The 10,017-nt window shown below is 40.5% G+C and overlaps 1 protein-coding gene across 3 annotated transcripts; it reads left to right on the top strand.

The window, feature by feature from the left end:
- Nucleotides 1-59: 59 nt before the first annotated feature.
- LOC101481316 (poly(A) polymerase type 3) lies at nucleotides 60-9,414 on the top strand. 3 transcript variants are annotated; one of them, XM_004542220.3, is made up of 19 exons: nucleotides 60-127; nucleotides 255-434; nucleotides 687-848; nucleotides 976-1,042; nucleotides 1,147-1,228; nucleotides 1,395-1,504; nucleotides 1,588-1,641; nucleotides 1,769-1,853; nucleotides 1,976-2,065; nucleotides 2,441-2,579; nucleotides 2,687-2,759; nucleotides 2,863-2,983; nucleotides 3,195-3,279; nucleotides 4,872-4,925; nucleotides 5,094-5,213; nucleotides 5,306-5,412; nucleotides 5,487-5,716; nucleotides 6,283-6,380; nucleotides 9,328-9,414. In XM_004542220.3, the coding sequence occupies exons 2-19, from the start codon at nucleotides 427-429 to the stop codon at nucleotides 9,338-9,340; spliced, it is 1,698 nt and encodes a 565-aa protein (XP_004542277.2). In that variant the 5' UTR covers nucleotides 60-127; nucleotides 255-426; the 3' UTR covers nucleotides 9,341-9,414. The 3 variants fall into 3 exon arrangements, with proteins under 3 accessions (XP_004542277.2, XP_004542276.2, XP_076729812.1); XM_004542219.3 differs by having other exon boundaries at nucleotides 1,739-1,853; XM_076873697.1 differs by lacking the exon at nucleotides 60-127 and having other exon boundaries at nucleotides 130-434; nucleotides 1,739-1,853.
- The last annotated feature ends 603 nt before the right edge of the window (nucleotides 9,415-10,017 follow it).

The raw sequence follows: 10,017 nt of genomic DNA, 5'->3' as shown, positions 1-10,017 counted from the left end.
CAGTAACGGTTCTGTTATTAGTTAGCTTAGCTAATAACTAATGTTACTCCATAAGCAGCAACCAACCCAGTGAGGTCACTTTCTGTACTGACACAAGAGGGCGCTAAACCTGTTCAAAAAACTTTAGGTTTGTACGCTTATTTCTTAAATCCAGCTTCACGGACAGAGTTAAATTATTACTGTTTATCTATTACAGTGTTTTTTGTGTAAATTACCCTTGATACTTGTCGTGTTTCGTGTGCACTTTAATGCAGCTTTAAAAGCATACATACCTGGGGCTCACGTCACGTGTCACTGTTCTTCTGCGGCTCACCTTCATTGCTGAACATGGAATGTTCAAGGAGCGTGTTATTATTAGCGCTGTTTTGATTTGAGAAAGCAAGCAAGCAAGATATACCTGACTCAACTAAAGAAACAAGTGCAACAATGTTTCTGTAAGTACTTGCGTCCCCCTTTTTTTTGCTGCTTTTTCAGCAATTTAGCTAGCTAAAACACATATATCACTGCTATCCGGTCTTTGTTATGGTTACGGATTTGTTATGGGATTAAAAGGAATCATATTTAAAATTTCGAAACAAAATAGTTGGCGCAAGTACATTTTATGCATATTGTTAGTTTTTTCATAATGTTATTTATTTTTAAGGTTTCCCATTAGTACACTAGCTTTTTCCTTTTACTCCAAACAGGGGCCAAGCTCCCACGTGGTCAGACATGCCAAGGACCTATGGGCTCACTGGTCCAATCAGCGAGGATCTACCTGAAGAGGAAAACTTGATCCAGACCAGAAAACTGTTAGACACTATGAAGTCCTACAATGTATATGAAAACAACTTAGAGTTGGAGAACAGGTATTATACATAGTTTTTCCAGCCCTGTTTAATGTTGCATCACCTTGAGAAAGAGTCAGTGCAAGCAGTTGACTGCATAGCACCCCTCACTTCGGAGAAATTTAAAAATGCTCTGTTTCATCTGCAGAGAAAGGGTTGTTAAAAGACTGGAGTCCCTCTTTAGGGATTGGCTCAAAGAAATGTGCATAGAAATGGTAAGAATTTATCTAGCATTTTTTTTAAAAAGAATCTCCAAATCTGAAAAACAAAGAGAGTTGCACAGGGTTGATTTTGATAGGTAATGTCATTTGATTTTTAGAATGTACCTAAAGTGGTTACAGAAAAAGTTGGAGGCAAGATCTTCCCATTTGGCTCGTATCATCTGGGAGTTCACTCAAAGGGTAATTACCCAGACATTATTTAATGTTGTTGTGCAATTAAACATTGCACGTCTTTGTGATTATACGGCATCTTTCAGTGCTAACTTTCTGTAAGAACATGGTGAAAGGACAGTAGTTAGCTCTTTCCCTGGCTTTGCTTTTATCTGAAATAGTGGCATTTTGACAGGTGCTGATATTGATGCTCTGTGTGTTGGACCTGGATTCCTTGAGAGAAAAGCCTTCTTCACCTCCTTCTTTGCAAAGCTGAAAGCTCAGAAGGAGGTCAAAGACATACAGGTCAGTCACATCACTGAGTCACTGTACAAAAGTTGAATGACATTTTGCTATTTTGTGCAAGCTGACGGTATCATTGTCCTCAGGCCATCGAAGAGGCTTACGTCCCGGTCATCACACTGTCCTGGGAAGGGATACAGGTAATTTGTTTAGAGAGCAAATTTTTTAATAATGCAGGATGATTCAGTGTTTTTGTATCTGTCTTAATCATGTTTTTGTGTTTGTCTTACTTAAAAGATTGACTTAGTCTTTGCTCTGCTGCCTCAGAGGAGCGTTCCTGATAACCTTGACCTCCTCAATAACAGCATAGTGAAGAACGTCGTAGATGCACGCTGTGTCAGAAGTTTCAACGGTAAGTGTCAGATTAAAATTTGGTAATTAAATTGCTAATTAGCACCTGACAGATCTTCTTGGCCTCCCCCCTTAAAAAATAAATAAATAAAACAAAATTCTACTTTTATTTCTTGTCTGTAGGCTACAGAGTTACAGAAGAGATTCTCAGGCTGGTACCCAATGTTCTCAACTTTAGGGTTGCTTTGAGAGCCATCAAACTATGGGCCAAACGTGAGTCGAACTTTCAACTTGCAAGATAATTACACATTTATATTCATATTGTTAAGCCATGTTGGCATTTCATTCGAGCACGCGCCTTACATTCTGAAATAAAAAATGTAGACCTTGAGTAGTTTACCTCCTGACACATCTGTTAGTATTTTGACATAGTCTTCTGTCCACAGGCCGAAAAATAAGTCATGATTTATTGTTTAGTGACACAGTGACTAGTACCTGTCCAAGTACCAATTTGAGTATTAGGAATTAGCAGGAGAATTAGGAAGCAGCAGCAATGCAAACTATAAAAGTCTTATCAAATACCTAAAGGGTGCTTTGAGATAATAATATAGATGCTGAAGTCTAATGTTCTCTGTTGTTTCCCTTCAGAGCGTAACATTTACTCCAACAAGCTGGGCTTCTTGGGCGGTGTATCGTGGGCCATAATGGTAGCCAGGATTTGTCAGGTGTACCCAAATGCTACCGCTTCTACCCTGGTGATAAAATTCTTCAAGATCTTCTCCATGTGGTGAGTTGTCTCACTTTTTCCTCATTTCATTGATGAAAAAAAAAAGTGTCAACACCCAATGCAAACAAGGATCAGCTGCCGTGAAACTCTCATATGTTTTGTCTCAGGGTGTGGCCGATCCCAATCCGCTTGATAGAAGTAGAAAAATGCACCTACAACCTTCCTTTTTGGGATACCAAGGTATGCCCAGCTAAAAAAAAAATCTGGTGGAGTCACCACCACCAGACGTTTAATAAATGAACATTTTCAAAAAGCATAGTAAAACATGCTTCTGCATTTCCAGGTCAATCGATGTGACCGCTATCACCTAATGCCCATCATCACCCCAGCGTACCCGCAGCAGAACACCTCAGTCAGTGTTTCTCGGTCCACGTTTGCCATCTTGAATGAGGAGATTCATCGAGGTTAGAGATTATAAGCGCCATAAATACAAGCGTAATTTAACAGTCTTTGAACCTTTCTGTTTGCTCCAATGTGAAGAAACTGTTCACTGAGTTGAGTTGAACTGTTCAGACTGTTTCACTCACAACATCGGGGATGTTCTTCTGTAAGCAAAGCGAGGGGGTTTAATTATACCTGGACTCTAACCACTTCTATTTCCTTCCTCATCCACAGGTCACGCCATCTGCCTGGAAATAGAGCAGAAAAAAGCAAAGTGGTCTGAACTCTTTGAACCAACTGACTTTTTCAAAAAGTACCAGTATGTATTAAGACATGTAAAGATGAAAATCGACATTGCCACACACAGAACACAACTGTCTTCCCCAATTTCCTTATATTTTACCACACATCGATGTTTTGCACTCGTGTCTTCTGATTGTTCATTTGTACTTTGACAAAGAAAAGAGCGTTGTATTTGATGATGTTTGACTTTTTAAATTGTAATATTAATAAATTAAATGAAATTAACAGCTAAGGGCAGCACGGTGGCACGGTGGTTAGCACTGTTGTCGCACAGCAAGAAGGTCCTGAGTTCAATTCCACCATCAGGCCGGGGTCTTTCTGTGTGGAGTTTGCATGTTCTCTCCGGGTACTCCGGCTTCCTCCCACCGTCCAAAGATAGGTTAATTGAATAATCCAAATTGCCACTAGGTGTGAATGTGAGTATGAATGGTTGTCTGTCCCTGTGTGTTAGCCCTGCGACAGACTGGCGACCTGTCCTGGGTGTACCCCGCCTTTCGCCCTATGACAGCTGGGATAGGCTCCAGCGCCCCCCACGACCCTGAAAAGGATAAGCGAATGGATGGATGGATGGAAATTAACAGCTATTTACATTTTAGTATCTTTACTGTATATAAAGGGCAAAATAAGAATGTTTTGTGCACACATTGTAATCTTACTCTATGTATTGTGTAAATTTAAAGTGGGTGGTTAAGCCGGGCTGTCTTATGTTATTCTTTTTTGAAAATGTCTGGGATGCCGACTGTACGATGATTGTACAGAAAATGCACTGCTGTTATTCAATTTATATACAGGAAACCTGATTGGTTAAATGTAAAAAGTGGATCAGCTTTTGCCTGATACTGTGACGAATTTACTTTTGTACCTGACTTTACTGAACTGTGGTTGGACAAGTTTGGCTGTTTGCTGTCATGAATTGAAACGCGTTCAGTGAAGTCTGTTTGAGTAATTTGTAGGAAGCGGATCGTCTGTCAGTTTTTGTGGGGATTTTAAATTATTTGTTTGCTTTCTAAACTCTTGGTATGCTGCTTCAGACATACATTTGCATAATGGTGGGTTTGTTGAACAGATTTTGCTGTTTTCTGTCCATGATTCAAATATAAACTGAAACCTGTTGGGGTATTTGTAGTAGTTTCTCATTTATTCATCGCTATATGAGCTGTTGGACGGTTTGAGTCATTTTTGAGCTCCTGATATTCTCTGATTCTTTAATGCTTTCTCTAAACTCTTGTGGAATCTGTAGCTTCTACCATTTCTGCTGCACTTACATCGTCCTGTCTGAATAAATTCACCGTGTGTTCTGATCTTCTGGGTTACTTAATAAAATGGCAAATAAAAGGTTAATGGTGTAATCATCAGCTGTTGCTTTAAAGTGTGGTTTTGCTTGTTTGTTGCAAGGCCTACACCGAGTGCAGTAAAGGGGAAATCATCAGTGCGTCAGTATTCTCTCTGTTATGTGTACAGCGTTGTTACCCACTGTCCTGTTACACTGCCTGACTTGCTTTAAATATTGATTAGACAGTCAATCAGCTTCAAAAACAGGAAGCATGATTAATGTACGATTCCAGCATGTGTGGAGCCTATCGCCATTGTTCTGTCTCATGTTTCAAGGCACTACGCTGTGTTGGAAGCATCTTATACTACAGAAGAGAAGCGTCTCGAATGGTGAGTACATAGCGCAAAGCAAAACTGGAACATCTCATGACTTTGGGTATGAATCCTTCTTATGTGTTCCAGCACTTCTCTTAAAGGCTGAAAACTGTTTAATATTTCATTCCCGACTGCTGTAGCGCTGTCCTCTTTCTGAAAACTCTGTGTTGTTCGCTCTGGCAGGATTGGCCTCGTGGAGTCGAAAATCAGATTACTGGTGTCAGCTTTGGAGAGAAATGAGCCGGTCTCCTTGGCCCATGTTCACCCACACGCCTTTCCTGGGCTCAGAACAGCGAATAAAAAGTAAACACAAGCGATGTTCTGGTTACGTTTAAACCGTGTTTACGAGTAGCGTTGTCTTTGCTAACTCGTGCCTGTTTTTCTGTCTGGTTTAGAGATGGACAGAGCACAATGTGGCTCATTGGACTTGTCTTAAATGTGAAATACTCTGAAAGATGTAAAAAAAATCTAGAGCGCAGCTTCAAAACGTTCACTAATATCAGTAAGTTTTTCTTTTTTTTTAATTAGAAAAAAGTAATTCCTGAAATTATAAAATGTGTTTTTATTTTGTTGCAGTCAACAGCCTGGCCAGGAGCTCTAACATATATGATGAAGGGATGTCCTTATCAGTCGCATGCCTAAGGAGGGAAGACCTCATTTATGAGCCACAGCAGAAAGCTCTCCAAACCTCTGAAACTGAGCCGCCTCGTCTCGTCTCACCTGTCAGCGCTGACAAACAGGGCACGACAAAGAGAAAACTACTCCATAGATCTGAGACACCATCCAAAAAATTCAAAGATGACAAGGTTTGCTCAATCATCCATCCAAATTGCTTGTCTTGGATGTTAGATTGGTTTTCTTTTTTTGTTTTGCTTTCTTAAGTGGTAAAAAAGTAAAAAAAAATTGGTTTTAAGGTGGATTAGACACTCAGCCATGTCACTTACTAGAATCTGTAGTAGTATTGTACATTACCTTAACCCAGGAGTGTCAAACTGACTTAAGCAAGTTGGCCTGACTGGTGAAACTACATGAAAAACATTTAAAGGTTTTGGTAAATCACTGCTTAGTAAGTTAGTATCCTATAATTGAGACTATGAAGTTTTAATTAATTCAGAGAAAATATTCTTGTACTTTGGTGTGGCGTGGATGGCAGGGGGTGAGGATCTTTATCAATAGGAAAAGCTTTAAAGGTTATGAAAATACTGTTACAAAATACTGGGCCTCATTGGAGTCTTTGAAGGGCTGATACTGGCCCCCGGGCCCTATGTTTGACACCCCTACCTTAACATAAAGACATCAGACTGTTATCAGTTTTCTTAGACTGTCAGGAGATATTAATATGCTGTGAATAAGTCTGTTCCTTGTCTCTCAGAGTCTGCCCGTCGACCAGCCTCACAACGTCCCTTCAGGTGGCCACGTCGCTGGACCTTCTGCATTTGCAAAACCCGCCGTCAGCCTTACAGCCCCCAGGTACAGAAGAACACGAATGAACAGAAACCTCTCCCTAGTTTCCCCCAGTTCATGTCTTCCATGTGCCAAAAATCACATAACATAGCAGCTTTTGTGAGGTTCATGGAAGTCCTGTTGAAAGCGACACTTACAAGATGAATTTCATCTCTTTACCACAAGAGGGCAATGAAGCCTTTCTACTCAACTGCAGTGAAGCAATGTGTGCACAGATCAACTTTTCAGACGCCAGTCAGTGGCTGATAAAGAAAAAAAATGCTGCAGATTAGAGTTATGGGAGCAGCTTTGGATTCAGTTATCTCTGCGAATATTCTTCACTTTGAGGAAGGAAATTAAAGAATCCGAATGCTTGCATTTTTCACTTTAGTGTGTTGATTTGGAGACCAGATAATAGTAGTGAGGTGCTAATTAATACATTGGGGGTGGTGATCTATTATGTTGTGCATTTAAAAATAATTTATCGTTTCTTTTTTCTTTTTTCCTGGAAGCCCTGCTCCCAGAGGAAAGTGTTTTGTCTGTTGACCTCTTCCAGCTCTTTGCTAAGTGGTGCTTTTAAGTCATCTGCTGTCTTTGATTAACTGCAATTAATGACGGGGACAAACAAACATCACTTATTATTGGGCTGTAATATATTTGGATAAAGAGGCTAATAGAACTATGCTTAAGAATTTAGTATTGCCAGAAAAAGAAAAAAGTGGGAAAAAACAAAACAAAAAGAAGCTTTCAATTCCTCATAGGCTTTGGAGTTTCGTACTTTCACTTGCATTGAATAGATTTCCTCTCTCATTTCTACACCAAATGCGACATTTGCGGCGTTCAGCTGATGATATGAAACTGATTCCGAGTGATTGAGGGAGAACAGGGCTTAAAAAGTGTGGCTGACCACTTTGTGACCATTTGAGAGCACAAAGTATCCGTTGTGTGACAACTTGTAAAATTATCATGTGTGATTTTTTTTTTTCTTTTAAAGCTAGCTCAAAAAGGTACTTTTGTTCTTTTTGACATTTAGTCATAATGGATGTTGGAACGTTAATGGTATGATTTGTAATCGCTCAAGTAAAAATTGAACGGGACTAAAAACGGGCCGAGATTTTGATTTTGCAAAAATACCACGAGCTGGCTCTTTTCTCTTTACTGTCTTTTGTTGATATGCAATATGTATCATTTTGGGGGAAGATTTGTGCCAGGCGAGACACTGAGATACTCATCCATAGGGAGCTGTCTCATAACATGGCCTAGTTAAAGGTTTTCTGTTGTTTGCATCCCAATCCGGTCAAAATTTCCCAAGATATGGCTTGTAAGAGTGTGTATGTTGTTGCTAAGGAACAGTTTTTTCTGCACTCTCAGTAGGTGGTCTCTTTATGAATATCATTACATATCCTTATTCAGGGGAGGCAAGGCATGTTTATTCTTTGCTCACCGCGTTTATCACTGTTTTCGTGTTAAAATTTGTGAGGGCTCTGTGTGGCCACTGTTTAGACCTTGATGTATTTCCTAATATCTACAATTGTGATCCAGACTAATCGCTGATGATCTGATATGTTTTTAAATAGGTGTCTGATCTGACTGAAGTTAAAAGCGAGCCTGTTTTTCCCTCACTTGCATTTGTCTGTAATTAATCAAGGACAACATTAGGACTCAATCCAGAGGTGTATCCACGGGAGGTCCAGTTTAAGGTCTGGGGCTCCCCTGTAGTTGTGGCCCTGCTTACTCCTGCCGTGTGCACTCTGTGTGGGGCTGAGGCTCAGGGCACAGCCCCCTGTCTTCCTGCTGGGCCTCCATCTGCTGTGGTGGTGGTTAGGTCCCCGGATTGATGGCAATACAATGATTTTATGACAAGTGTCACAGTGAGTGACAGAGGGTCTCGTCCTAACCGGGCCTCCCGACGACCACGGCTCCCACATTTGTGGTCGGCTCTTTGCCAAGGCTAATGGGAGGAGTGATCCTCCTGCTGTGGAATGGGACTTGTAGTTTACAGCTGGCTGGTAATTCAGGACAAGGAGTAAATCTCTCCGGCTTCTGTCTCTTCTGGCACCAGCATGTTTTTTTTTCTCAAATAGTAATCTTTGGTAAAAAAATAAATAAATAAATAAATCAGCTATTCTTAGAAACTAGCCTTCAGTGCTAACTTCTGATTGGTACATGAGTGTAGTTGCTCTTCTGCCAGAAAGACTAGCCCACTCTTTTGAGAGACTTTTGTTAAGCCTTCTAAACTGGTCTCTGAAGTTCCCCAGTTGACCCAGCAGCACTCCTTTCACACACCTGTCAACACGCTGTTTCTTTCCACTTTGGTGGGTCCAAGTTAAAAAGAAATTGTTTCCTTCATCTCCCACTACTCTCCTCCTTGCCCAAAAAACAGGATGATAAAAGCTAAGAAAGAGTTTCACATCTGAGCAACAGTAACAACGCTACTGTACCTTCAAAGGGGAAGATGCCACATTGTGAGATGACAGGGTATTGATATGAAAGTGTTGTCTCCTTCCTGGGAGAGATCAGAGGAGGCCTGGTAGATGTGTACTGTTATGTTGCTCTGAGTGATCTGACCAGTGTGGTGGAAGAGAAGTGCCATTCACTGTGAAATGTGCCTGTGTCAGTTTTTCCCTGACAGGATCCAGGGTAATACTTCGGAATAGGCATCGGATTCTTTTTCTTTTTTGCTCTCTTTAAAAAAAAAAAAGAAATCTTGGCTTGAGTTTGTTGTTAATCACTTTTTCGGGCTATAAATTACTTTTAATTTCTGGAAACTGACATTTCTGGGGAAGATAACACAGTTGATACCAATAATGAAGATTTTTAATCTGTTACACACATTTTAGTCTTTACTTTGTGTACAAGACAAATCAAACTCCACGAGTTATTTGTTAAATCTTTATGATATCTGTTTGTTCTGCAGGTGTTGCAGGTGTTACAAGCTTGACCGCTAACTTAGTTCTGCCTGTTTCTCTTACAGGCAGACCACTTAATTGCCACCGGTTGGATTGCTTTCTGCTTGCAAAATAAATACATAAAAATAAAATACTCCATCTCCTTTATTTGCCTGATTTTTGTGTGTGTTAAGCCTATATTGTACTGAAACTATAGTGCTATACACACATGCATCGCTGCATGTAGAAGAAAAAAGCATGTAAGCACATAAATCAGCCCCACAAGCATGCAAGAGCTTCTGCTTTAGAAACTGAAGTGCTGCTTGTGCTAATTGACTGACTGACTTTTGACAGTTACGGGCCGGAAACCAAGGGAGGAACTGGCCTTTTGATGGTCACTCTAACAGCAACGGCACACACACAACCTTCCTGACTGACAGCTCCGGTTAACTGAGTTATGCTGAGTTACAAAGTGGCAGAAAAATGACTTTATATTTGTGTTTGCTCAGTTAACTGAAGCTGTCAGTCAAGAGGTGGGGTTGTGTGCATATTATTTCTTTGAAAGTGATCACTGATAAGAGGGTCAATCCCTCCTTGTCACAGCCCACCCCCACCACCAGGAACTGTCAGATCCACTTTAGCAGCAGTTACCTGTAAAAGCATACAAATCCACAAACTCTCGAACACCTGGTTGCTGCTTAATTCCACACCTGCACCTATTGAATTTGTGCACATATACTGGAATGCCTGACACCTCAGCAAACAAACCTAAATAA

The sequence above is a fragment of the Maylandia zebra genome, linkage group LG15, assembly GCF_041146795.1.
Source record: "Maylandia zebra isolate NMK-2024a linkage group LG15, Mzebra_GT3a, whole genome shotgun sequence".
In the NCBI taxonomy this organism is placed as follows: domain Eukaryota; kingdom Metazoa; phylum Chordata; class Actinopteri; order Cichliformes; family Cichlidae; genus Maylandia; species Maylandia zebra.
The sequence above is the reverse complement of the archived record's forward strand: the minus strand, read 5'-3'. Positions and strand labels throughout refer to the sequence as shown.